Source organism: Lonchura striata, chromosome 14 (genome assembly GCF_050655825.1).
Source record: "Lonchura striata isolate lonStrDom1 chromosome 14, ASM5065582v1, whole genome shotgun sequence".
NCBI classification, from domain to species: Eukaryota; Metazoa; Chordata; class Aves; order Passeriformes; family Estrildidae; genus Lonchura; species Lonchura striata.
This window is the reverse complement of record NC_140716.1, coordinates 829,627-855,000: the sequence shown is the minus strand read 5'-3', so window position 1 is coordinate 855,000 and position 25,374 is coordinate 829,627. Positions and strand designations below refer to the sequence as shown.

The 25,374-nt window shown below is 60.1% G+C and overlaps 4 protein-coding genes across 8 annotated transcripts in view; 1 reads left to right on the top strand and 3 right to left on the bottom strand.

The window, feature by feature from the left end:
- Positions 1-5,538, bottom strand: part of LOC146766040 (uncharacterized) — a 6,837-nt gene extending 1,299 nt beyond the window's left edge. The window contains exons 1-9 of the mRNA XM_085591972.1: positions 5,292-5,538; positions 4,306-4,419; positions 2,466-4,172; positions 2,253-2,365; positions 2,096-2,154; positions 1,673-1,830; positions 1,432-1,594; positions 1,170-1,361; positions 306-518 (exon numbers count right to left, since the gene is read on the bottom strand). Coding sequence (XP_085448098.1) covers positions 306-518; positions 1,170-1,361; positions 1,432-1,594; positions 1,673-1,830; positions 2,096-2,154; positions 2,253-2,365; positions 2,466-4,172; positions 4,306-4,419; positions 5,292-5,517 — 2,945 coding nt within the window. The 5' untranslated portion in view covers positions 5,518-5,538. The remainder of the gene's footprint in view (positions 1-305; positions 519-1,169; positions 1,362-1,431; positions 1,595-1,672; positions 1,831-2,095; positions 2,155-2,252; positions 2,366-2,465; positions 4,173-4,305; positions 4,420-5,291) is intronic.
- Positions 5,539-7,108: 1,570 nt separating this feature from the next.
- NDUFAB1 (NADH:ubiquinone oxidoreductase subunit AB1) lies at positions 7,109-9,857 on the bottom strand. The gene is made up of 4 exons (XM_085591973.1): positions 9,576-9,857; positions 9,396-9,483; positions 7,993-8,099; positions 7,109-7,283 (listed from the first exon to the last, which is right to left on the bottom strand). Exons 1-3 carry the CDS (start codon positions 9,828-9,830, stop codon positions 8,008-8,010), a joined length of 435 nt encoding a protein of 144 aa, XP_085448099.1. The 5' UTR covers positions 9,831-9,857; the 3' UTR covers positions 7,109-7,283; positions 7,993-8,007.
- Positions 9,858-11,421: 1,564 nt separating this feature from the next.
- On the bottom strand, positions 11,422-20,452 carry PALB2 (partner and localizer of BRCA2). 5 transcript variants are annotated; one of them, XM_085591951.1, is made up of 15 exons: positions 20,357-20,452; positions 20,228-20,287; positions 20,044-20,136; positions 19,884-19,935; positions 19,313-19,336; positions 17,308-19,206; positions 15,867-16,663; positions 15,547-15,630; positions 15,272-15,427; positions 14,800-14,885; positions 14,364-14,525; positions 14,095-14,211; positions 13,685-13,772; positions 12,551-12,699; positions 11,422-11,713 (listed from the first exon to the last, which is right to left on the bottom strand). In XM_085591951.1, the coding sequence occupies exons 1-15, from the start codon at positions 20,399-20,401 to the stop codon at positions 11,482-11,484; spliced, it is 4,044 nt and encodes a 1,347-aa protein (XP_085448077.1). In that variant the 5' UTR covers positions 20,402-20,452; the 3' UTR covers positions 11,422-11,481. The 5 variants fall into 5 exon arrangements, with proteins under 5 accessions (XP_085448077.1, XP_085448078.1, XP_085448079.1 ...); XM_085591952.1 differs by lacking the exon at positions 19,884-19,935 and having other exon boundaries at positions 20,001-20,136; XM_085591953.1 differs by lacking the exon at positions 19,313-19,336.
- On the top strand, positions 20,450-24,963 carry DCTN5 (dynactin subunit 5). Its single transcript, XM_085591956.1, has 7 exons — positions 20,450-20,525; positions 20,632-20,700; positions 21,004-21,122; positions 21,547-21,658; positions 22,295-22,397; positions 22,634-22,725; positions 24,636-24,963. The coding sequence occupies exons 1-7, from the start codon at positions 20,478-20,480 to the stop codon at positions 24,654-24,656; spliced, it is 564 nt and encodes a 187-aa protein (XP_085448082.1). The 5' UTR covers positions 20,450-20,477; the 3' UTR covers positions 24,657-24,963.
- Positions 24,964-25,374: the final 411 nt, after the last annotated feature.

Genomic DNA, 25,374 nt, shown 5'->3' with positions numbered 1-25,374 from the left:
TAAAATAAAATAAAATAAAATAAAATAAAATAAAAATATAAAATTAAAAAATACAAAATTAAAATAAAATAAAATATAAAATAAAATAAAATAAAATAAAATAAAATAAAATAAAATAAATAATGGTGCTGCTCTGTGGTCTCCAGGGGGCTGGGGGTTGTCAGAGCTCCCGGCACTGTCCGTGGAGGAGCAGCCAGTCTAAGCAGGGCTGCCAACACGGTTTCAGGGCTCCGTGTGCCCCAAAGCTCCCCTGCCCAGGGTCACCACAGCCCCTGAGGCAGCCCGGGCCCGGCCCTGCTCCGTACCTGGGCTGGCACTGGGGGTGGGCGCAGGGTGCCGGGCCCCGCTTGGCACCGCCGGCGAGGGCCGAGTCCCCCCGGCAGCCGCCCAGCACCTGCAGCTGCAGCAGCTCCTCCGAGTTGCTGAAGGCCGGGTTGTCCAGCGAGCTGGCCGAGGGCGGCCCCGAGCGCGACCAGTACCGGGCCGAGACGTCGTCCAGGCGGCAGAAGCGCCGGTAGCTGCGGGCAGGACGGGCACGGCTCACGTGTGCACACACACGGCTGCACAGAGGTGTGCAGGGCACACAGGTGTGCACGGGTACACAGGTGTGCACAGGTACACAGAGGTGTGCACAGGTACACAGGTGTGCACGGGTACACAGGTGTGCACAGGTACACACAGGTGTGCACAGGTACACAGAGGTGTGCACAGGTACACAGGTGTGCACGGGTACACACAGGTGTGCACAGGTACACACAGGTGTGCACGGGTACACAGAGGTGTGCACAGGTACACACAGGTGTGCACAGGTACACAGGTGTGCACAGGTGTGCACAGGTACACACAGATGTGCATGCACAGGTACACATACAGGTACCCACAGGTACACATACAGAGGTGAGCACACACAGGTACACACATACACACACGGGTACACACAGGTACACAGGTGTGCACACACAGGTACACACTGTGTATACATACACAGGTACACACATACACACAGGTGTGCACAGGTACACATGGGTGTGCAGACACAGGTGTGCACAGAGACACAGGTGTGCACACACAGGTACACATACAGAGGTGTGCACACACAGTACACATACACACACAGGTACACACAGGTACACATATACAGCCTGGGCCCCACGGCCCCCTGCCCCCACCTGCTGCGGGTCTGGTCGGCCCTGGCCTCCAGCAGCAGTGCCTTGAACCGGCGGACGGCGACGGCGGCGAGGACGGCGCCCAGGAGGATGATGCTGAGCAGGACCCCGGCCGCCGTGCCCAGCAGGCCCTGCTGTGTCACCCGGTGGTCACAGCGCAGCCCCATGAACCAGAAATCGCTGCCCACGGGGCACCTGCACCGAGGGCTCCATCAGCGCCGGGGGGACAGCGCCCGGCACCCCGGGCTGTCCCCAGGGCACTCACTGGCAGCGGGGCTGGTGGTCGCGGGCGTGGGAGCAGATGCCGTGGTTCTTGCAGTAGGCACGGTGGCAGAGGGAGGTGCAGGTCGCGTTCCCGTCCGCCCCGGGCACGCAGGCGAAGCCGGAGGGGCAGGCGAAGAGCAGAGCGCAGGGGTCCAGCGGCCGCGCTGCGGGGACGGGTCCAGCTGTGCCACCCCTGCCAGCCCAGCCCCACCCTGCCACAGGCCCCCGGCCCCTGCACTCACCCAGAGCCATGTGCCGCAGGACGGGGGCCGTGCCCACCGCCAGCCCCGGCCGGGCACGGGCAGAGCCCAGCGCGGCCTCCAGGAGCTCGTCCAGCCCCGGCAGCGGCAGCTGCTCCGCCGCAAACAGCGCGTCGTAGCGCAGCACCACGCTGCCCGCCCTGCGGGGACACGGCCGGGCTGGGCTGGGGCTGGGGGCAAAATCTGCCCGGCCTGGCACTGCCCGGTACGGCACTGCCCGGCCCGGCACTGCCCCAGCCCAGCGCTGCCCAGCTTGGCACTGCCCGGCCCGGCACTGCCTGGCACTGCCCAGCACTGCACTGTCCGGCACTGCACTGCCCGGCACCGCTGCAGTCCCGCAGCGTGTGGCACCCCCTGGACCTGCCCCGGGAGCGGGGCACGCTGCGGGGCTGTGCCACCACCCACCTGATGGCTGTCACCTCCAGCCGCAGGAAGCCAGGCACCGCCGTGAACAGGGGAGTGACCTGGAAGGGCGGCGGGAGCTGAGCGCGGTGGCCCCGGCCCAGCCCAGCCTGGCCCGGCTCGGCCTGGCTCGGCCCAGCCCGGCCCGGCCCGCACTCACCGTCCGGTTGAAGCTGTGCAGCAGCTCCTGGCGCTCCCGGGACCCGGGGTCCTGCAGGGCCGGGACGAAGGCCATGTCCAGCACCAGCTCACAGGGGACGCGCAGGAGGGACGCTGCAGGACGCGGGGAGCAGCAGGTCATGATCCCCCCAGGAGCCACCCCTGCCTCCCCTCCTGCCGTGCCCAGCAGAGGATCCCGAAATCTCAGACTCACCTCTCAGGAGCGGGGGCTGATCTTCCACGATGAACACCTGGGGGGCCCTGCCCACCCCAGCCAGCGTCACCCGGGCGGTGTCAGTGTCTGTCCTCCCTCTGGGGCTGCTCGATGGCTGGACCAGGTCTGTGTCCACAGCAGCTGGGGGGGACCCGGGGCCCCCACCTGGGGAATCTGTGGGCTGCTGGGGGGGCCCGGGCATCACAGCAGGCACATGAGTCGGGGATCCCCATGTCACCCCCTGCCCATCCCTCTGCAGTACAGCAGCACGGGGCCCTGCTGTGACTGCGCCCATGTCACCGAGCCTTTCTGGGCTGGTGGCAGCTGTGATGGTGGCAGTGACATGGGTGGTGGTGACACCAACAGCAGTGGTTGGTCCTAGGGAAGGTGAAGACTGGGACAAAGCTGGCTGCTGGGGAGGCCCAGGTGCTGAGGGGGGTGCCAGGCTGCCCACTCCCACCTGGGTCCCCCCCAAGGATGGAGGGTTCTCAGCAGGACCCACCCTCGAGCTGGAACGGGGCAGCCCTGGGGAGGGGTCTCCTAGAGGGGTGCCCACGGTGGGGCCAAATCCCAGGAACCCCCAGCTGGTCCCTGGGGAAGGCAGCGGGGCCGAGAGCAGGGTCCCAGCAGAGCCACTGCCTGGGGCAGACTGTGGGGACGAGGGGATGTGGGAGGATCCAGGACTGGCGTGTGTCACCCCACCCTGTGCCACAGCGGGGCTGCCAGGGGCCAGGGGGCCGGGGGGCTGCTCCGGGATGGCTGATGGGCTCGGGGGGATGTGACCGTGCCCAGGGGGAGCTCCCGGGCCAGCTGGGCCCAGGACCCCCGTGGTCAGGTCCAGAGCTCCTCCCTGGCCAGGAGATGTCACCACCGGGGTGCTGGCTGTGGTGGTGGGGACAGGCCGAGCTGAGCCCCTGCGTATGGCAGGTAGCGAGGCTGTGCCTGTCCCCACAGCTGGCCAGGCCGTGCTGGCCAAAGGGCTCCCACCAGGGCCAAGGGACAGTGCAGAGGGGCGAGGGGCAGAGTGGGGACCCTCCTGTGGGTGGGAAGCAAAGCCCTGTCCTCCTGGCAGCGCTGGCAGGCCCCAGTGTGTCCCCTGCAGTGTCCCAGCAAAGGGTGATGTCCCTGCTGTCGCTGGAGCTGAGCTGTCAGTGGCCAGCACGGTGCTCGGGCGGGTTCCTGGGCTGCTGTCTCCCAGATGGAGAGTGCCACTCTGGCTCTGCACGAGGGGTGTCCCCGTGGCTCTCCATGCCAGCAGGGTGCTGCTGGACGTCCACTGTCCCCTGGCAGAACCTGGCACTGTTGTAGAGGGTGTTGAAGACAAAAGCGTCCCCTGCACGGTGGCACCTTCCCCTGTCGCACGTCCTACAGGGTCAGTGCCCGGGGGCTGCGTGGTTGCAGGATCTGCGCCCACCTCCCCAGGGGCTGGGGCCCCTGCAGCGGTCACCCCCAGCCCGGCAGGGGCCGGCTGCTCCCTGCCCGCAGAGACCAGGGGCCCCGGGGGCTCGGGGGCTGTGCCCCCCGGCACCGCCGGCCCTGTCCCCTCCCTGCCCAGCCCGGCGCCTCCGGGGCTCCCCGGCGGGCTGGAGAGCTCGGCTGTCCCGGCGGGGGTCCCAGGGAAGGGCAGCAGTCCAGCCTCTGTCCGCGGCTGCCCCACGGCCTCTGGTGTCGGCGGCTGCCCCGTGCCAGCTCCCGGCCGCGGGCGATCTGCGGGCACAGGGAGGGAGCGCGGCTGAGCAGCTCCGAGCACGGCCGGTACCGGGGCAGCCGCGGCGGGACCGGGCGCAGCACACGCGGCTGGCACACGGAGGCTCAGAGGGCTGCGGAGGGGCGGCAGTACCTGTCGGGCAGCGCTCCGCGGTGCCCAGGTGCGCGCAGGGGTCGGCGGCGCTCAGAGCGGGGCCCGTCCCGCTGTCCAGCGCCGGGCAAAGCCGCGCGCAGCATTCCACGAGCACTGGGAGGGAAGGGAAGGAGCAGCGCGCACCAGCGCTGGGCATCGAGCATCCTGCACCAGCACCGGCCCGAGCCCGGAGCTACCGCTGAGGGTGGGGGTCTCCTTCTGCCTTCTGTAGCCGTGGGGGGCTCTGCTGAAGGAGGAGCTCCAGAACAACCCAAACCCAGCTGGGAACCAGGTCCCAGCGCACGGTGCTGAGTGCTGCCCCACCGCCTCACTCTGCCACCCTGGGCACAGTGATCGCCCCGATCATCCCCGGCGCAGCCGCCGCGTGCCAGCACCGGCACCAAGGGGTCGGCGGGCAGGGCCGAGCAGGGCTCCGGGCAGGGCCCCGGGGCGGCTTTTCCCGAGGGACGGCGGGTGGCTCAGCAGGCTCCACGGCGGGTGGGCGCCGCCCGGGTGGGGCTGGGACTGCTCGGGGGGCGCCACGAGCCCTGCGGGCCCCGCTCTCCACCGGCGCCTCACCGGGGCTGCCGCAGGGGCAGCACCCGCCGCCTTCGAGGCCACGGAGCCGCCCGGGCCGGTGGCACAGCTCGGCACGGAATGGCCACAGCATGGAACGGCCGCACGGAGAACACACGCGGCCGCCGCGGCGTGCCCGCCCCCCTGCCCGCTCGTCCCGGTACCCCGCGGCCGGGCCCGCTCTGGGCAGGTCCCAGTGACACCGAGCAGCAGCTGCCGCCCCCAGCCCCAGCGCCATCGCGGACACGGAACCCCGCTGCCGGTACCGGCCCCGCCGCCGCCGCAGACCTCCGGGCCGCCGGGATGCACCGGCCCTGCCGCCGCCGCCCCCGAGCGCGGCATCTCCCGCCCAGGGACCGGCGCGACCGGGGACCCTTCCGGCCGTGCCCACCTCCCCGCGCCTCGCTCACCTGCGGCGGCCAGGAGCCGGGGCAGCGGCGGCCGGAGCCGGGGCAGCGGCGGCCGGAGCCGGGGCGGCGGGAGCCGGGGCCGCTCCATGGCGCGGCGCGGGCGGCTCTGCCGGGCGGCGGCAGGAAGCCCCCGCCCGCCCCGGTGCGGCGGGGCGGAGGCGCCGGGAACCGCAGCCGCCCCCGGCCCGGGCCCGCCCCACGGCACCGGCACCGGAGCTCCCTCCATCCGGGCCGGGCGGACCGGGGCTCGGCAGCTCGGCACGGCGCCCGGTGCTCAGCGCGGAGCCGCCGCCTGCGGGACTCGGGGGACGCACAGCCCCGGCCTGTCCCCCTCCCACCGGTTCATCCCGGGACACACGCTCTGCCCCGCTGTCCCCAGAGCTCTGCCCCGCTGTCCCCAGTGCTCTGACCGGGCTGTCCCCATTGCTCTGCCCCGCTGTCCCCAGAGCTCTGCCCCGCTGTCCCCAGTGCTCTGACCGGGCTGTCCCCAGTGCTCTGCCACCCTGTCCCCAGTGCTCTGCCACCCTGTCCCCAGAGCTCTGCCCCGCTGTCCCCAGTGCTCTGACCGGGCTGTCCCCAGTGCTCTGACCGGGCTGTCCCCATTGCTCTGCCACCCTGTCCCCAGAGCTCTGCCCCGCTGTCCCCAGTGCTCTGCCCGGGCTGTCCCCAGTGCTCTGACCGGGCTGTCCCCATTGCTCTGCCACCCTGTCCCCAGTGCTCTGCCCCGCTGTCCCCAGTGCTCTGCCCCGCTGTCCCCATTGCTCTGCCACCCTGTCCCCAGTGCTCTGCCCTGCTGTCCCCAGTGCTCTGACCGGGCTGTCCCCAGTGCTCTGCCACCCTGTCCCCAGTGCTCTGCCCTGCTGTCCCCAGTGCTCTGACTGGGCTGTCCCCAGTGCTCTGCCCGGGCTGTCCCCATTGCTCTGCCACCCTGTCCCCAGTGCTCTGCCCCGCTGTCCCCAGGGCTCTGCCACCCTGTCCCCAGTCCCCACTCCGGGAACCCGACAAAGGCTCCCCCAGGGCACCAGTGTCAGCTCTGGCTGCAGGTCCCTCCCCACATCCCTCAGGGTCACCGCAGCCAAGGGAACCCGGCGACCACTCCCCACCATCAGATACTTGTGTCCAGGCCACGGGGAAAGCACCACAGGCACAGAGCCAAACCCGCCCTGTGGCCCCTGCTTTGCTGTGCAGCTGCTCAGAAAACGCCTCAGAGCTCAGCCAGGCTGTGGGGCCATGGAGAAGTTTCCAAGGGCACCGTGAGAGGTGCCCTGGAGGCAGAGGGTCACTGGTCTGCCAGGCTCTCCCAGTGAGGTGCAGCTCCTGAGAACACCCTGGAACACCCCACAACACACGCACCGTGTGCAGCACTGCAGCCTCTGCTCCATTTCCACCCTTACCTCCCCCATTGCCAGAGGATCCGTTATCCAGTGACACCTCCTTGGCTCCCAGCCTGGCAGTGCCGCTGTGAACTGTCAGTGTTTCTTGGCTCTGAGGAAAAACTGTGCAGTGTTCAGAAATAACCCGTTCCTGCCTCGTGAGGGTTAAACCAAGGCTCCCCTGCTGAGATGAACCGGGTGTACAGGAACAGCGATGTGAATTTGCTGTTCAGCAGCAGGAAAATCATTCCCCCCCTTATTTTCCACCAGGAAAGCAGCAGCCTTTCACATAGAATTTGTTTTTATCAGCACTGATGAAATAAACAGTTACAAGCATGCAGGATAGAGCCAAATCTCAGGGCAGGGTCCTCAGAGTGTCCTTCACACCCCAACACCACCACCAGGATCCACCCACTGTGTGAGACAGAATAGCCACCACCAGAATGGTCTTAACTCTTTATTCCTGTTTTTTTTTTTTCTTGTTTTCAAAGGACAACACATTCAGACATCTTTAAATACAACATCCACGTGCAGCTTCCAGAGAAGGCCGCAGTGGGACAGTGCGTGCGCTCCCATCCATCCCTGCCGGCAACAGCCCAGTCCTGCTGTGGGACAGCTCCTGGGAAAACAAAATCCACATGTTTAACATCCCTTCGAGCAGCCAAAGGTACAGAAGGGGGTCAGGACATGCTGAGCGCTGAACACAGGCACAGAAGAAACCCCCAGTTCTCTCCAGAGGCCACAGCTCCCACCCTGGCCCTGGACAGAGAAGGGTCCAGCCCCCCTGCCCCAGGGAGTTGGAGGGAAGCCTGGAGCCACACAGGAACAGGCAAGAATGTGGATCAGTGCTGCAGGCTGGCCTGAGGCCACCTCATTTCCCCTGCAGCCCTCCCGACCGCTCCTATAACCCTTTCCTGCCCATTTCCTTCCCGCTGTGGCTGTGGCAGAGGAAATGGCAGCGGTGGCAGGGCTGCGGTGCCCCCACACGCCCTGCACGGGGCCAAGGGGCACGGGGAGATGGGGGCCATGGCTGAGAGCAATTTGCCACCCAGTGCTGCCCCAGGGACCAGCTGAGTGCTGGATGTGCCGGGCAGGACAAAAGGAGAAGCTCAGCCCCACATCCTCTCTCCAGCTGCAGGTGCCTCAGGAAAACACCCGACCCTCAGGAAAGCACCCCCACCTGCCCTCCCCGCTGGCACCCACAGCTGCTGCCAGCTCCCTCCTGAGCTGCTGGGCCCTCCCGCCTGTGCCACACGTGTGACACATCACCCTGCCCTGCCCCTACCCCACTGCGTGCCCAGGCACCCTCAGAGCACCTCCGAACTCACCCCTGAGCAACTGCTTCACTCATAAACATCCTTCTTATCTGCAATGTAATCTACAATCTCCTGTGGGCGCATCAGCTTCTCTGCATCTCCGTCAGGAATTTCAAATCCTGCAAGAAAGGGCACATGCTTAGCCCAAAAGCAATGGAAAAGGGAGCAAGGGCAAGGAAAGGATGGCTGGGACTGCTGTGTCAGTCAGAGCTGCCACTGCACTGCCCAAAGTGACACTGCTTCCAGACAGGGACACGGCAGGCACGGCTGGAGCCAGTGCCCCTCGTGCCTTCGAGAGCCCCCAGACACCGGTGAGGGGCAGGGGGATGTTCCTGGACCCCCAGGCAGCCCCTGAAGCCCCTCAGGCTGAGCATGCTGTCACATGCTTTCACGGAGCAAACAGCAGGCAGGGCTCTTGGTGGTGGAATGGGGCAGAAACAGCCCAGAAATGTCTGGGTTCTTTTTCAGCACCCCTGGCCACACTCACAGGTCACTGGGCATTACAGACACGCTGCCAGTAAAGGCTCTGAGAGTGAAACATCCACCTTGGGCTTCAGGAGTGACCAAACCCCAGGGACACCTACGGCCCAAGGTGACATTTAGGCACCTACTTCAGAATTCAAGAGCTTTAGGAGGAAGTATGAAGAAGTCCAAAGGAAATAAAAGGAAATTTTGAATACAAACCAATAAGGAGAAAACACCTTTTTTTTCTCCAATAGGATTAGGGATGAAAGGAATTCTGGTGAGCAAAACCAGCCTGCACTGTCTGGGGTTTTTGATCTGCAACGCCAAGTTCAGCACCCACTGCTCACCTTCCCCCCTCCTCAGCTGGTGCCCATAGGGGGTGGGAAAGAATTCCTGCTTGCAGAGGGGCTGAGCTCCAGAGCAAAGGGCCACATTCCCAACTCCTGCGGATGCCCAGCTCACTGGTGGCTCTGAGGGATTTGCCCTGCTCCCAGGATTTGCTCTGTGGGGTTTGCCCTGCTCCCAGGGTTTGCTGTATGGGGTCTGCCCTGCTCCCAGGGTTTGCTCTGTGGGGTTTGCCCTGCTCCCAGGTTTGCTCCATAGGGTTTGCCCTGCTCCCAAGCTTGGCTCTATGGGGTCTGTCCTGCTCCCAGGGTTTGCTCTGTGGGGTTTGCCCTGCTCCCAGGTTTGCTCCATAGGGTTTGCCCTGCTCCCAGGGTTTGCTCTATGGGGTCTGCCCTGCTCCCAGGTTTGCTCTATAGGGTTTGCCCTGCTCCCAGGGTTTGCTCTATGGGGTCTGCCCTGTTCCCAGTGTTTGCTCCGTGGGGTCTGTCCTGCTCCCGAGCCCGGCTCTATGGGGTCTGCCCTGCTCTGTGCGTTCCTCCCTGCCCCACACGGCACAGGCCGGCGGTGCCGCCGCTCCCAGGGCCCGGCCGCCCCGGTGCCGTTACCGAACTCATCCTCCATGGCCATGATGATCTCCACTTGGTCCAGACTGTCCAGGCCCAGGTCCTTCATGAAGTGGGACTCGGCTGTGAGCTGCGGAGGACACGGCGGTCAGCGGGCACGGGCACCCGGGGCGGCGGCTCCCGTTACACCGCGGCCCGGCCGCCCTGCCCCGCGCCGCTCACCTTCTCGGGGTCGATCTTATCGTACAGCTTGAGCACGTAGAGCACCCGCTCCTTGATGTCGGCCAAGGTCAGCGGCGGCAGCTCGGCGAAGCCGCGGCGGAGCGGCGCGGCCAGGCGCGGCAGCCGGAGCAGCGCGGGCGGCGCGGGGCGGCCCGGCGGGCAGGGCGGCAGGCGGCGGAGGGAGCGGAGCGCGGCGGGGCGGGCGGGCCGCGGCAGCAGCCGGCGGGCGCACGACGCGAGGACACGGGCCGCCATCGTCGCTGTCCCGGCGGGCGCCGCGCGGCCGCGCCGCCGCCCGCAGCGCCCTCTGCCGGCCGGCGGCCGCAGCGCCGCGGGCCGCGTCCCGCGATCCCGGCGGACCGGGCTGGAGCGGGCTGGGAACGGCGATCCCGGCGGGACCGGGATGGACCGGGCTGGGAACGGCGATCCCGGCGGGACCGGGCTGGACCGGGCCGGGAACGGCGATCCCGGCGGACCGGGATGACCCGGGCTGGGAACGGCGATCCCGGCGGGACCGGGATGGAGCGGGCTGGGAACGGCGATCCCGGCGGGACCGGGATGACCCGGGCTGGGAACGGCGATCCCGGCGGGACCGGGATGGACCGGGCCGGGAACGGCGATCCCGGCGGGACCGGGCTGGAGCGGGCTGGGAGCGGCGATCCCGGCGGACCGGGCTGGAGCGGGCTGGGAACGGCGATCCCGGCGGGACCGGGCTGGACAGGGCCGGGAGCGGCGATCCCGGCGGGACCGGGCTGGAGCGGGCTGGGAACGGCGATCCCGGCGGGACCGGGCTGGACAGGGCCGGGAGCGGCGATCCCGGCGGGACCGGGCTGGAGCGGGCTGGGAACGGCGATCCCGGCCGGACCGGGCCGGGAGCGGCGATCCCGGCGGGACCGGGATGAACCGGGCTGGGAACGGCGATCCCGGCGGGACCGGGATGAACCGGGCTGGGAACGGCGATCCCGGCGGGACCGGGCTGGAGCGGGCTGGGAACAGCGATCCCGGCCAGACCGGGCCGGGAGCGGCGATCCCGGCGGGACCGGGATGGACCGGGCCGGGAGCGGCGATCCCGGCAGACCGGGATAGACCGGGATGGACTGGGCCGGGAGCGGCGATCCCGGCAGACCGGGATAGACCGGGATGGACCGGGCCGGGAGCGGCGATCCCAGCGGGACCGGGCTGGACAGGGCCGGGAACGGCGATTGCGGACCGCGGTCCCGTGATCCCGGTGGGATCGGGCCGGGAGCGGCGGTCCCGGACCGCGATCCAGGGATCCCGGCTGGACCGGGCTGGGAGCGGCGGTCCCGGGCCGGGAACACCTCCACTGCAGGACACTCCAAACCCTGTTCCAGGGCTCGGTCACTGCACTGGAAAGTTCTACCTCTTGTCCAGGTGGAGCTTGCCATGCCCGTAGCCTCTTGTATTGCACCACTGAGAAGAGCCGGTCCATCTTCTTGGCAGCCCCTTTAGATAATTGCACACACTGATAAGGCCTCTCTCAGCTGTGTCGCTCTTGAGGCCGACCAGTCCCAACTCCCTCAGCCTCTCCTCGTCAGGGAGATGATCCAGTCCCTCCTTCATTTTCACAGCCTCTGCTGCACTCGCTCTAGGAGCTCCACGTCCCTGCTGGCCCGAGGAGCCCAGAGCTGGACACAGCTCTCCAGAAGTGCCTCACAGGGCTGAGCAGAGGGGGAGAATCCCCTCCCCGACCTGCTGGAAATGCTGGAAATGGTGACACCACTGTCCTCCCCCCGGCACAGTGCTGGCCAGGGCCAGCTCCGTGTCCGTGCGAGCCCCCGGGTCCCTGTGCGAGCCCCCCGTACAGCACTGACAGGACACGGGCCGGTTCCGAAGGCAGCAGGTTTAATGGCACCGCAGGCGCGGCCCCGCCGCTGAGCGCGGCCCGTCAGGCGGCTCCCGGCTGCGGCGGCCGGTACCGGTACAGCTGCACGGCCCCGTCGCGGCGCCCGGCCAGCAGCACGGCCCCGCCGGCGGCCCAGCGGGCCAGCGCCCAGCGCCCCGCAGGGCCCGGGGGCAGCACGGCCGTGCAGCCGCCCTGCAGCAGGTCCCACACGGCCACCGCGCCCGACGTCAGCACGGCGGCTCCCGCGGTGTCCCACACGTCACCCTCCAGGTACCTGCGGGGACACGGGGGTCAGCGGGAAAAGGGGATGTGCAAAAACACCATGGCAGCCTTTGTTCAGTTAGCTCAGGGCTCAGTTAAAGATTAATAGCAACTGCAGGCAGCCCACAGTCCGGACTGTTCCTCCAGTGCAACTGGGAAGGGAGGAGGGCAGGAAAATCCCCCTGGAGATTCAGAACATACTTGAAAAATGAGTACTCTTAAAAACGTGGTTCTCTTAAAAAAAAAAAAACCGCAAATGTCCACGGCCAGGTTGGACAGGGCATAGAACAATCTGGTCTAGTGGAAGGTGTCCCTGCCCGGGGCAGGCAGTGGGACTGGATGGTCTTTAAGGTGCCTTCCAACCCAAACCATTCTGTGATTCCATGACTGCTCAGTAACCAAGACCTTGGTCCACCACTATTACCCCACATCCATCACATTTCCTGCATAAGGACACTGTAAGGCTGAGCCCTTGCTGATGCCTGAAAACACAGGACAGGAAGGAAAAGGCCATGTGCCTGCAGACAGCTGCTGCACACAAACAAACCTGGCAGCACCAGGAGGAACCCAGGGACACCCCCCCGGTCCCTGGGGACAAGGCCAGCCCCGTGTCCCCGCGGTGACGGTGACAGAGCTGACGGGGCGAGGGGTCAGCACGCAGCCTGGAGCGGGCAGGAAGCAGCCCCCGGCCCCAGCCCGCACCGGACGCACGCAGGGCCGGACGCAGCCCCTTATCGCGGGGAGACGGCCGCTGGAGCCCTGCCGGAGCTGGCCTGCTCCTCAGGGGCTCCAGGGGCTCTCCCAAAGCCCCCGAGGAGCCAGCCCAGCCCAGCCCAGCCCAGGGACTCGCCTGCCTGCCAGGCCGGGCGGGAGGCAGGAGAACATCACCCCCGCGCTCCGGCCCGTGCGCGGGTTGAAGGCCACCACTCGGAACGCTGGGCTTCCACAGGACTCGCTCTCTTTGGCGTGAGGATGGCTTAAAACAACAAACAAAAGGCCCTGATACAGAGAGGGAAAATACATCACTAAAAACAACAGCAGGAGGAGGAAAACCAAAATAATTTTCCAAAAATTAACTGCTACACTCTCTCTAATCACAGCCCCATGAACAGTGATGCATTATTTTTACTGAGGAAAACAGAAATGGTTTACTTTCCTTATCAAATTAGATAAAAGCAAAAGCAGCTGCTGGCTGATAAAGGCTGATGCAACACAGCAGACTGACAGCTCAGTGACCCGAGGGATTTATGAATTTCTCTTCCTGTTTAAAAAAGCTAAACCTGCCATATGATGAGGTGACACTTCAAAAAACAAAAGAAGCAAAATTTCTGGGTCACATTTTAATCCCTACAAGATTAAATGCAACAAAAATTCAATGAAAAGCAGCACAACTGAAAGCAGTAGCTCACAGCTACTAAAACAAACCAGCATGAAATATCCTGGGATGGATAATGTCAGGAAGACTCCAAAGAGTCTGACCCAAGGCATCATTATTGGACAAGACATTCTTGTCCCAAAAGGTTACATGATCATTGAAAACAATCAAATCCCTGATAAACCACAAAACCCCCTGGGAATCACAGCACAGGCAGAAGGAAGTGGGGAAAGATGCTTAGTATGAATGTTGGTTTCACACAGCTCATTCCCTCGGGCATATATGTCCAGAGGAACCATTCACAGCAGGTTTCTAATGCTGGCAGCACCCACGTGTGCCATGGAAGAGGCTTGCCAAGCACCAGGCCTGGGCAACAGCACTTCTGCTTCCCACACACAGCATGCTGCAGCTTTGGAATGCATCGGGATGCATTGCTCCCACTTTATTAGCACCCTGCAGAAAGCCAGGACTTGTGACCTGCTTACCCTTGAATTATTTGCAGTGTATTGAACCAGAGCTGACAGTTCAACCCTCTAGCAGCATCAATCCTTTCTATCCCCATCCCAGGCAGTGCAGCCCAAGCATGAACTGTCAATTTTGTGTACGTACGGAGTCAGAATAGGCTCGATGGCAGATGAAAGCTGGGTAGGAATAACCAACGTGCATGTTCCTCAGGAGCTGACCCGTTTTCAGATTCCTGCAGTTGGTGAAAACACAAATTCTGACTCATTTCTAATCACAGTTACACCCCTGTGCAGGATGGACATGGGTTTCGTTCCACATTAAGCAAACTAAGCCAAGAGCCAGGAAGGGTGTAGTGAGGATGACACAAAAGCAATGGAATTACAGCAGCACAGCTCATTCCCTGGCTGTCTGACTGTGGTGCCACACTGACCACTGGCCCTCTGACAACCACCATTTCATGGTGGCCCTGCAGCCAGCCAGCACCCCTGTACAGCCCTGCAGCTGCTGAAACTGCCCCCAGCCCCTAAACTGTGTGTGGCAGAGGAAACACTCACCAAACCACAATGCTGTTCCCTGCAGTGGTGCCCACCAAGGCCTCCCTCATCCCTTCTACTTCAGCAAAGGCTGTAACAGTTTCTTCAGGGGGCATCAGAGTCTGCCTGTCCTTGCTCCTGAAAGGAGACCAGCACATAGAAGAGCAGGTAACACAAAAAGTGTGAGTTCTGGAAGAGGAGCATGACACTGCTCAACATCCGAGGTGTTTCTTCACTTTTATCCCACCCACCACACAGACACCACCGCAAAGCAGCACCCCCAAACTCACCCCCCTCTCTCTGACAGAGAAACCATCTCCACTTGCTGCTCCTGCATGGTCTTGCTGCTGCTCACCAGCCTCCAGTCCTTTAGCCCAACAACTGCTTTTATATTCCCAGTTTTCACTAGGGAGTGCTTGAATGAGTCAGTCTCAGAGGAATAAAGCAAGAGCCTAAATCAAGAGACAAGCACACACCATGACAGGAGGAAGCCCCACTCAAACATGCAGTAGCATATAAAGATCAGCCTGTGTTCAGTCTGCCAGCTCTGAGGTGAATAAACAGGTCTTTACAGTTGATTTTTAGAAACTCCTTCCATATTTTACAACTGTTAAAGCAACTGAGAAAGTGCCACATTAGTAAAAAGATAATTTCAACCACTTCTCACAAGGAGTTGAACTTCAATTCCTCAGGATGCAAAGCACTAGTAAGAAATAAATACAAAACCTTATTTCTCCAATCTCCAGCTCTCCCAGTGCTACACACACGAGGTTACAGGTGTCTGGCAGAGGAACAATCTGGATTACAGGAATCTGGGACAACAAAACAAGAATTCAGTGCCACCCACAGTGTCCCTTTGACTTTATTCTCATTTTCTAGAATGCTTTTTAGTAAATTTAAGTAAAATTATGTGGAGCAGAATTAATTTTCAGATCCCTCTCAAGAATCACACTTAAATGAACAGCTGAACTCTCTGCTGACTGGCTGCCTAATTAAATAATCCCCGCTGATGCAAGAGACAAAACATATCTCCAGGAATTCTAAGGGGAAAAGCACAAGTGAAGTGCAGCCGCCATTCTGTGCATGAGGTAATAAATTCCAGCAGATAACACGCAACCATACAAGCTCCAAGCTCCTTGCATCTTGGGAAATACCACAGGGCAAGACATAGCTCTAGAAATAAGGAGAGTGCTCCTACCTCTCGCAGGTGCCAGGTGTGCACCCTTGCCCAGCAGCAGGGCGCCCGTGGCTCCCAGAGGGACACGGCGCTCTCGGAGGCAGTGACCACCCGCAGCTCCCTGCCGCCAGCTGCTGCCCACCACACGGCGCTCACGTCCACCGAGCACGACGGGTCCTGCCCAGACAAACACTGCTGCCTTGTCTCTGACAGGCAGCACTGCCTGCTGCACTCCTGTTACACGGCGTCTGCAGAGCTGCCGCTGCCTCGGCAGCAGCCCCCTGCTGCTCTCCCACCTTTAGCTCCGACACAAACTGCAGGCTCTCTTCTCTGGGGCCATCCGGCAGCACTGGAGTCAGCGGTTCTGCTGCATCTCTTCTCTGCATGAACAAAGTAAAGAATGAGGATAATCCAACTTGGAAATTCTACTCAGCACCTGCAAGAATGAGGCAGAATTGCTGCATGCTCTCTGTCACTCTCATGCAGCTACTGCATGCCGCTGCTATGATCCATGCAAATAGAACTTTTCCCTGAAGTCAGACGCAACTCTGGAAAAAGGGGATTTGCCCACAAAACCACTGGCTTAGTACCCTTCACAAAGATCCCAGCTTGTTACCTGTTCAGGTGAAGCTCTGCAGGATTCCTGCTCTTTGTTCTCTGGCTGCTGATGCTTCTCCAAGGACACAGTCTCATCAGATTCCTTCTCAGGACCTCTTTCAGCTGCTGAAGGCAATGCTGTCCCTTGCTCCTCCTGGTTGCTGGCAGCCCCTGCAGCACAGCTGTCAGGGTGCAGTGGCACAGCAGGGTCTCTGTGTGCCACATCCCCCAGGACCAGGGCAGCTGCTCCTCTCGGGGAAGGTGAGGTCACTGGCAAGGCAGGTACAGAAGGTTTGTCAGGGAACACCTCAGTGTGCACTGAAGGTGAAACACCTGGGGTTGCACCCACAAAAGGCAAAATAGATGAGGAAATCTCAGGGTGAGTGGGAGCCTCAGCTAAGACAGTCCCCATGGGAGTAAATAGCAATTCATGGGTGGAAAGCTCCTTCTTGGAAGTTGGGTTTTCCAAGCAAGGGAGTTCAGGCAATCCAGTTTTGCAAGGCAAAAGCAAATTACTTCTGAGACTTTTTTCTTTAGGCTTCATTTGTGCATCTGGTGTGTCCTCTGGAGCCACACCATCCCCAGACACAAAATCCTCCAAGTCATTCACAGGGGAAGATTTCAATTTCTCCAGTTTCAGTACTCCAAATTCCTCATTTGGTAAGTGGAAGTCCCTGATGCCCAGCTTAGGGACCAGCCACTGGAGGCTGCGGAAGGAGAAGAGGGAGCCACAGGTGTCCAAGTCCACAGCAGGGAGCCCAAGGGCAGCAGCACCCTGGGAACCCATGGGACTGCTGCATCCTCTACTGCTCTCATCTAAACACAAGAATACAAGACAAAACATAATGTCAGAAAATAACCAGCAACTTGCCTTTTCAGAATCTCTGATGAAGGGTGTCTTGGATTTAAAAAAAAATCAAAACACCATATTCATCTTAACACACAGAAGTGGCACTTTTCTGGAAAGACACTGCACTCTGCAGTCACTGTACCTCTGGATCAACCTTTGGCTCAAACACCACCACCAAAGCCTGACAGATATGCCTGAATGCTCTGTCAGTTTTGTTTTTTGGTTTTCTCCCTACACTTTCTCTTTTTACAACATTCACAGACCCCCAGAAATGAGAAAATAATCATTAGCAAGCAGACTCAGGTGGAGGAACAGACGGACATTCACTTGCTGGCAAACCAGCCCTAGTGTTCACAACCTTCTCTCCAAAAGCAAGGGCAGCTCAGTAAGTTCTCAGGTCCGCTCCTGCTCTGCTCATTCCCTGCAGAAGTTTCTGGAATTGTTCAAGAAACATGGGCACCAAATCTCATTTTTTAAAGAATAATAGTTAACCCCTATTGTATTTTCTTGCATAAGCACAGCAGGGTGTGAACAGCAGGGCCTGCACTCACAGGGATGCTCCTGCCTTGGGGAATGGGGCATTTTGGGGAGTTCCTATGTGAGGAGGTACCTGTTGAGCCTGCCTGGGGCCTGTGTCTGGCAGAGCAGCGCAGGGAGCGGCGCAGAGGCACACTGACCCCGGGGAGCTGCTCAGCTCCCCGCTGTCTCTTCACACGCCGCACTGGATGGTTCTCTCCCTGACACACAGGAGCACTGGCGTCCACATCTCCCACACGGCTGGCACAAGTGGCACTGCCCGGGTTCGGGGAATTGCTGCTGTGCAGTGGATTTTGAACCCGCTCCAACGGAGCCTTATGGCATTTGCCTGGCACTTGGCTCCCGCCCGCAGGAGGGTCAGGACCCGCTGCCGGTGTAGCTCCAGTCACTCCTGTCCCTGCAGACCCCAGTGCTGCAGCACCAGACAGCCTCCTCTCATCTGAGGATGACCTTTCAAGGTTAGCATCACAGTTTTCCTTTTCACTCTGGTTCTCATTTGACAGCAGAGCACTGCTTTCATTGGCCGCTGTGGGATCCTGACTCTCTATAAGCTCTTGTGACACTGGATGCATGGGGGCTTTGCAGGCAGACTTTCTTCTTCCCTTCTGTTTCCTCTGGGATTGTCTCTGCTCTTGCCTTGTGCTAGTGATGCTTTTCTGAGAAATGGATTCAAGAGAAGTGCTGCTGCTGCTGCTGGATGCAGGAAGAGATTTCTGAGAACTACTTGAGTTTGCTTGATCGTCTTCTACCCCAAGAAAAGGGAAGGGCCCAACCCCTGGCTCCAAATCACCCTTGTTTCTCTCTTGTGAGGACTGATTGGGGTTTGCATCTTTCTGCTTGCATTTACTCCGCTGACCTTTCTTGCTCCTGCCCAGCTGGCTGAGGATTACAGCATCCAGATCCACCTTCCTCTGGCAACTGGACATGCGGCGAGTTGTCCGGACGTAGTACTCGACAGGGAAGAGCAGCCCTTCAACCACTGTGCAAGAGCTCAGTGTGCCCTCGGGAGCCAACGCCTTGTCAGCAGGAGACAGCCTTGACTCAATTTCAAGCTGTTGACACTCCAGCTGCTCTTCGGCACTGTCCAGAGCTTTATCTGCAGGACAGGGATTTAACGTATTAGTGTCACTTTGATGTCCTTCATGGTTTTTGCTCTCCTCGGTTATGGTGTTATTTCTGCTGTCAGGCAATATTTCATTTTCTGACATTAAATCCAGGAGCCCATGTAATTCTCCCGGATCTTCACACAAACTCTGACCCTCCAGCTGTTTTTTTGTACTGGGGGATTCTTCTCTGCCATCACCTCTGGGGTCAAGTAAAACAGAGTCTCCATGCTGTGAACATGGCTCATGTCTGTCAGGTGTGGCCACAGCCCTTGAGGATTCAGGCTGCCAGACATCCCTGCTGTCCATCAGCGCATGTGGGGACAGCTCAGGCTCTCCTGCAGTGACACTGCTCTCAAACACATCCTGTACAAGCCCTGATGCTGCATCAGGAGTGAAACTATTTCTCTCTCCCTGCACAAGCACTGCCCCAGCTGCCCTTTGAGCAGGTTCCTCAGTGTACGAGAGGCTGCTGTGCCTGAACACTGGTGACTGAAGCTCCTCTGCACTGGCAGTTTGATTTTTCATCACTTCACCAGCACTGGTTAGATGCACATCATGCACCAATTCCCTTTCCTTTGATTCCAGAACCTTTGTCCGTCTCCGCAGCTTCATCATGCCTCGGGAGGTTTGAGGCTCTTTCTCCATGGGGACAGGCCTGATGATCTCACAGCGCACGTTTTCCTGGCTGGCCTGAAAGCTTTCTGCCCGGGAGCTGTCCTGTGGGCTAACCTCATCACCGGAGAGCTCTGGAACATGCTTAACTGTGACAGATGTTGTCTTCTCTGTGTCATCTTCAGAGCAGGTTTTAGTCTGTAACTGAGAGGGCTCACCTCTGTCAGCACTAGGAGATGTGTTATCTCTAGAACCTGGGGGAAAAATGTCACACGTGTAAAGTACTCCTGAAGTCCTGTCCAAGAAAAACATCACATGGTAAAATTAGGCTTTGTTATCAGGGAAAGACGGGGATCTTACAGTCAGGATCGGAGCACTGCAGACCTGGTGAGGAGGGAAGCAGAGCAGATGTTACTGCACACCTCGGCTCAGCCCAGGGCAAGGGCTGTGTGGGGGTGTGGGGCACTGCATGTGGCCGAGGGGACAGCGGGGCCCGGTGAGGGTCAGCAGGGCCGGGTGCAGGATGGTCCACGCGGCTCTAAGGAGCAACAGCGGCCACCGGGTCCCGGGTGCTCCCACCGCCCTGTGCTGGGGGCCTGCCTGCAGCTCCCGCCTGGGGCACCGCGTCCTCCCCGGCTCCCATGTGGGGCTCCCCGTTCTCCCCGGCTCCCATGTGGGGCTCCCCGTTCTCCCCCGCGGCTCCCCGTTCTCCTCTGGCGCTCCCCGTTCTCCCCTGGCGCTCCCCGTTCTCCCCCGGGGCTCCCCGTTCTCCTCTGGCGCTCCCCGTTCTCCCCTGGCGCTCCCCGTTCTCCCCCGGGGCTCCCCGTTCTCCCCTGGCGCTCCCCGTCCTCCCCGGCTCCCATGTGGGGCTCCCCGTTCTCCCGTTCTCCCCCGGCGCTCCCCGTTCTCCCCTGGCGCTCCCCGTTCTCACCTGGAGCTCCCCGTTCTTCCCGTTCTCCCCCGCGGCTCCCCGTTCTCCCGTTCTCCCCCGGCGCTCCCCGTTCTCCCCTGGCGCTCCCCGTTCTCCCCTGGCGCTCCCCGTTCTCACCTGGAGCTCCCCGTTCTCCCCCGCGGCTCCCCGTTCTCCCGTTGTCCCCTGGCGCTCCCCGTTCTCCGTGGCTCCCACCCGGGGGGCTCCGCTCCCTCCGGCCGTGGCTCCTGGCTCGCTCGGCTCGCCGCGCCCGCTGCGGACACACAAGAGCCCGGCGGGGCTGGGACGGGCTCGCGGTGCCCGGTGCCCCCGGCGCCCCCGGCGCCCCGGCCCGGCCCGCTCACCCGCAGCCGGGTGACGGTCTCGCTGTACTCCCGCCTCAGCAGCGCCAGCTTCTCCCGCAGCTGCAAGAGACACCGTCGGGATGGGCCCGGCCCGGTGCCGGCGCCCGTCCCGCCGCCCCGGGCCCGCACCTTCTCCCTGTCGGCGCCGCTCAGCGCCGCCCGCGGGGCCTCCATGGCAACCGGCGGGAGCGGCCGCGGCGGAGGTGACGCGGCGGAAGCGGCGCGAGCGGGCGCGGCCAGAGGGGCGGCCATGGAGCTCAGCGAGATGCTCTACAACAAGTCCGAGTACATCGAGACGGTGCGGGGCCGGGGGAGCGGGGAGCGGGGCCGGGGAGCGGGGAGCGGGGCCGGGGAGCGGGGAGCGGGGCCGGGACAGCCGCCGTGACCGCCCGTTCTCCCCGCAGGCCTCCGGCAATAAGGTGAGCCGGCAGTCGGTGCTGTGCGGCAGCCAGAACATCGTCCTGAACGGCAAGGTGAGCGGTGTGCCCGGCCGGGCCCCGCGGCAGCGCTGCTGCGGCGGCCCGTGCTCCTTCCTCCCCGGAACAACACCGCCCTGCTCTGTGCCTGCCTCTGTAATGCTCACTGGCATGACCAGCAGCGCAACTGGTGCTGCCAACCTCCTGCACCTTTGCTTTGTTGTCGCTTTTCTTGTGAGCGAAAGAATCGTCCCTAAAGTAAGGGAGTCTTGCCGGAGCGGCCAGGCCTGGCAGGAGTCTGTGTGGTAAGTGCCAGCACAGCAGCAGCAGGAGCGGGTTTACCTGTGTGTCCTTCTGCAGACCATCGTCATGAACGACTGCATCATCCGCGGGGACCTGGCGAACGTGCGCGTGGGACGGCACTGCGTGGTGAAGAGCCGCAGCGTCATCAGGCCACCCTTCAAGAAGTTCAGCAAAGGGTAAGAGGCCCCTTCCATTAGGGAGATGCCTAAAAAAATCTGCCAGCTTGACTGAGTCTTGTGTTCCAAGAGCTCTGTTGCTTTTCCAGCAATTTGCAGAAATACATCTCTCAAACCTGCTTTTTCCTCAGATGCTGAGCTGTGCCCTGGGGGTTGGTGTTCCCCTCAGACTGTTGGATGGAAAGGGATAGATTAGAACAGCAAACTGAAGAGCATGTTTCAGTTTTTGTGTGTTTATTCACAACATCTTTCTTCTCATTTGGGCCGTCCTTTAGAGAGGAGAAACCCAGAAACTGTTCTGTCTCCCTTAGCACCAGATCCACATCTGTTAATCCATCTGGGGACAGGAGGCTCCACAGGGTGATTCCGGGTCTAGCAGTGTCAGTTTGTTTGTTGGACAGGTACAAATACTCTCCTGTTGCAGGGTGGCTTTCTTCCCTCTGCACATTGGTGACCATGTCTTCATAGAAGAGGACTGTGTTGTCAACGCGGCCCAGATCGGCTCCTATGTGCACATAGGCAAGAACTGCGTCATTGTGAGTGCCATTTCTGGATTTTCTGTGAACTCCTGCGTGCTGCTGAGGCCTTGTGACAGCAGCTGAGAGGTGTCTGCACCTGCTGGCTGGAGCAGGCTCACCTTCTCTGCGCTGTTCTTTCCTGCTCCTCTTCCTTCTCTTCAGGAAGCTGAGCTTTCAGGTTTGCTTTCCTGAGGACAGCGTGTTCAGCTGCTGCTGCCTGCAAAATCCATCCCAAATGTTGTCCCTGTGGCTAATAGAATTGTCCAGGGAAGGCAGCCTGGCCACAGAGTACAAGTGGAATTGTGTTTCTCTGTGCATAAGACCAAATAGTCAAGGCTACTGTGTGCTGAGGTAGAGAAGGCCTTGCTAGTACTGCTTGACTCGGGTTTTTTGTGCCAATTTGAACATTGACATGTTAACGTGCAGTTGTACCTGTGCTAGTTGAAAGCAAGCAGACATTTTTCCTCAAAAAGAAAAGTTAATTCTGTTAGGAGGAGCATTCAGTCAGGGTAAAGATTTATTCCTGTAATCTCTTACAAAGGATATGTTTTGAGCAATTGATCTTCTTGAAATTTAGGTAGCATATCAGTAATAATAAGAAAAACTCATGTTTATAGTGTTGTAAATATAAACTTTTCCTGTTTTCTTCTTTAGGGACGTAGATGTGTTTTGAAAGACTGCTGCAAAATCTTAGACAACACAGTACTCCCTCCTGAAACTGTAGTTCCACCTTTCACTGTCTTCTCAGGCTGCCCAGGTATGCTCCCTTTATCTTCCCTTGCACAAAACTGCAGATAATATGGATATTTTTATTTTAAATGGGATTTCTATAACAAAGTTGCCCATTAGTATTTAGTGCCTAAAAACAAAGGTATTGGGTACTCCCTGCACTGAAAAATAGCACTTTTAATTTGTGAAACTCCCTGTTTCAGTGCATGGTGCATAGTACCATGGTGCACAATGAGTGATGGCCATGCTGTTGTTGTTCTTCAGGACTCTTCTGTGGGGAGCTCCCAGAGTGCACCCAGGAACTCATGATTGACGTCACCAAGAGCTATTACCAGAAGTTCTTGCCGCTCACTCAGGTCTAGTAGCCCCGTTGCCGTGTCTCAGGCACGCAGAGCGTTCTGGGGGTGGGCAGAGGGCTGTTGTCCAGTGAGGCCGGAGCCCTGAGCACCTCTGTGCCTCAGCACTGCTGGCCTGGCCAAGCAGTCCCTGGTCAAAGCTGCTGTGTCCTGTTCAAACTCTGTGTGCTCGTCCAGTGTACTCCATTCCACGTTGTCTGAGCTGTGCCACTGGGTGTTCTGGAGCTGGGAAGGCTGAAATGCCTGCCTTGGGGCAGCAGCTGGGAGCGAGGCAGAGCTGACACGTGCAGCCTCAGCCTGGCTGCTCAGTTCTGTCTAACCCAAAGCTAGGCTTAGGTTTGCTAGGAGCAGTCTCCATCCCAGAGGGCTGTTCTGGTGTGCTCTGGGCAGTACCAGGGCTCGTTAGACCCAGGCCTTTCCTTTGGCCCGATACTTGCTGCCCTTGGGCCGGCATGCTGAGGTGCATGGCCTCTTCCTTTTCTCCCTGGCACTCTCTCCAGGGTTACATCATCCTGCTGCTGGCTTTAGGAGTTTTGGCTGGCACTGACACCTATCTTTCTTTGTCTGACAAGATGTTTCTTGGCTTTTTGCTCCTGAAGCAGACTCAGTCCTGTACTCTCACCCCTCAGGGCTAGTGTTCTTGGGGTCAGTGCCACTTCTGAATACCACAGACCTTAAAGAGCCAAAGGCCTTTGAAAAGAGGATTGCCATGTCACTCATAGAATTCAAGGCAGCAGAACGTGGGTAATTAAAAGTGAGACAATGCTGCAAATGTTCCAGTTTATTACCCAGTGTCTGTATTTGCAGAAAGCTCTTCTGTGCTTTTCTGCATTATGAAACTTAAGAATGACACTCAGACTTCTTAGAGTGAAGATTTCATTTTGGACGTGTAGTAGAGCATGAATAGTTCTTGCTGAGAGCATCTCTGAAAGTTGGAGGCATCTGATGCTTGTGTACCTGAGTACAGACAGCTGCACAGCAGGCTGCCTACTCTGGTTGTGCTCTGTTAAAGCTTAGCATAGTCCTGCTCTAGGTTTTAAACTGGGGCTCCTGCATGGTGCAGTGCAGCAGATGGGGCCAGGACACGTCTGTGGTAGGTGTGTGGCTGTGGATGAGCAGCCCTGGAGCCTCAGCTGATCTCTAGCAAATGCTGATACACCTTAGTAGCAAATAGCTGTGTGAGTACTAATGTGTGTAGTAGCTGCTGTACATCCCATGTAAAACCACTGACTGGTTTGTATTTTTACTGTACATAAATTAAAGCCTCTTCAGCTGTTCAAGTGACTCGTGACTCTTCAAATCAAACCAGATTGTGGTTCCTGCTGTGCCTGGGCATGAGCCACAGTCCTTTGTTCTGTGACTGCTACAGGCTGTTCTGGCTGTCCTGTGCATTACAGAACAGAACTGTGCATTACAGTGTGAAACAGCTCCTTGCTCCCTGAGAGGCCTCCTCTGTCACAGACTTGACAGGTTTGGGGCTTCTTGTGATATTTCCTGCAAGTCAGGAGTTCAGAGCACTGCTTTGTTCCAGGGTGTCTCTGCCAGTGTCTGGCAGGAGTGGGGTGTCTGTGCTGTGTTGCTGTGTTGTCACCTCAAAGTTTCAACACCACATTGTGTGTTTCACCGGGATCGCTTGATCAGCAGCCACAGCAGCAGGGAGAGGAGTGGGAGAAAGGATAAGAATTTGGGGGTGGGGTGGCAGAGGAGTGGGAGAAGGAATATGAGTTTGGGAGTGGGGTGGCAGCTGGAAAAGTCTGAGTGATGAATTTCCACAGCAGCCCAAGAGCAGAGCTGTAGTGCATGAAGGGATGTGTCACTGCAATTTCATGTTTCTTGGCCTGCTCTTCCTTCTAGCTGTCTGAGCTGACTCTTCTGCTTTAATTAAAACCTCTTTTGTTGTCTTTGTTAAGGTGGCCTCTGGCAGGGCCTAAAACAAGCCACCACTGAAGATCCCTAACACCCAGCATTGTTAACATTCCTTTCACTGGCCACTTTCTCCTCCTGCCTCTGAAGCATCCCTCTGACCTGGGCTCAGCTCTCCGCCTCTGCCAGTTCTGGGAAGATGAAGTGTCAGTGTCCCAGCTCTGCAGGCAGCCTTCCATCCAGCGTGGTGCAGTACACACACAGGAGGCTGTGCCTGTAGCCTGAGGAGCTGCAGGAGTGGGGAAGCATATCCTGCAGGGAGGGGAGTGTCTTCTGTCAGGAATCTGTACAAACACCGAGCACTTCTAACCCCAAGTTGCTGTGTGGCTTCATTGATCCCCTTTGTGTGCTTTGCTCAGAGGACGGGCAGGGTGTGCTGCTGGGCTGGAGGATGTTCAGGGTCCCTGGGAGCACACCCCTCTCTGCCTGTGAGGAGTGAGGGGCTGCCCGGGGCTGTGTGGGAAGGTCTCTCAGGCACCAGGCAGTGGGGACTGTGCCTGCTTTGTGGGCAGCAGAATGCCCCGGGATGATCCCAGAATGGCACTGGAGCTGTGGCCTGGTGACCTGCGGGCTCCTGGCCCTGCACTGGGCTCTCCAGGACACCCTGGCATGGATGACCCATGCCTGTGGGCGAGGCTCGGCCGTGGTGTTGGCTCAACCCACCGGGCAAAAGCACGGTGTATGCTGGCCACTAACATCTGTTCTTTGTTAGCCAGCAGCAGCTTC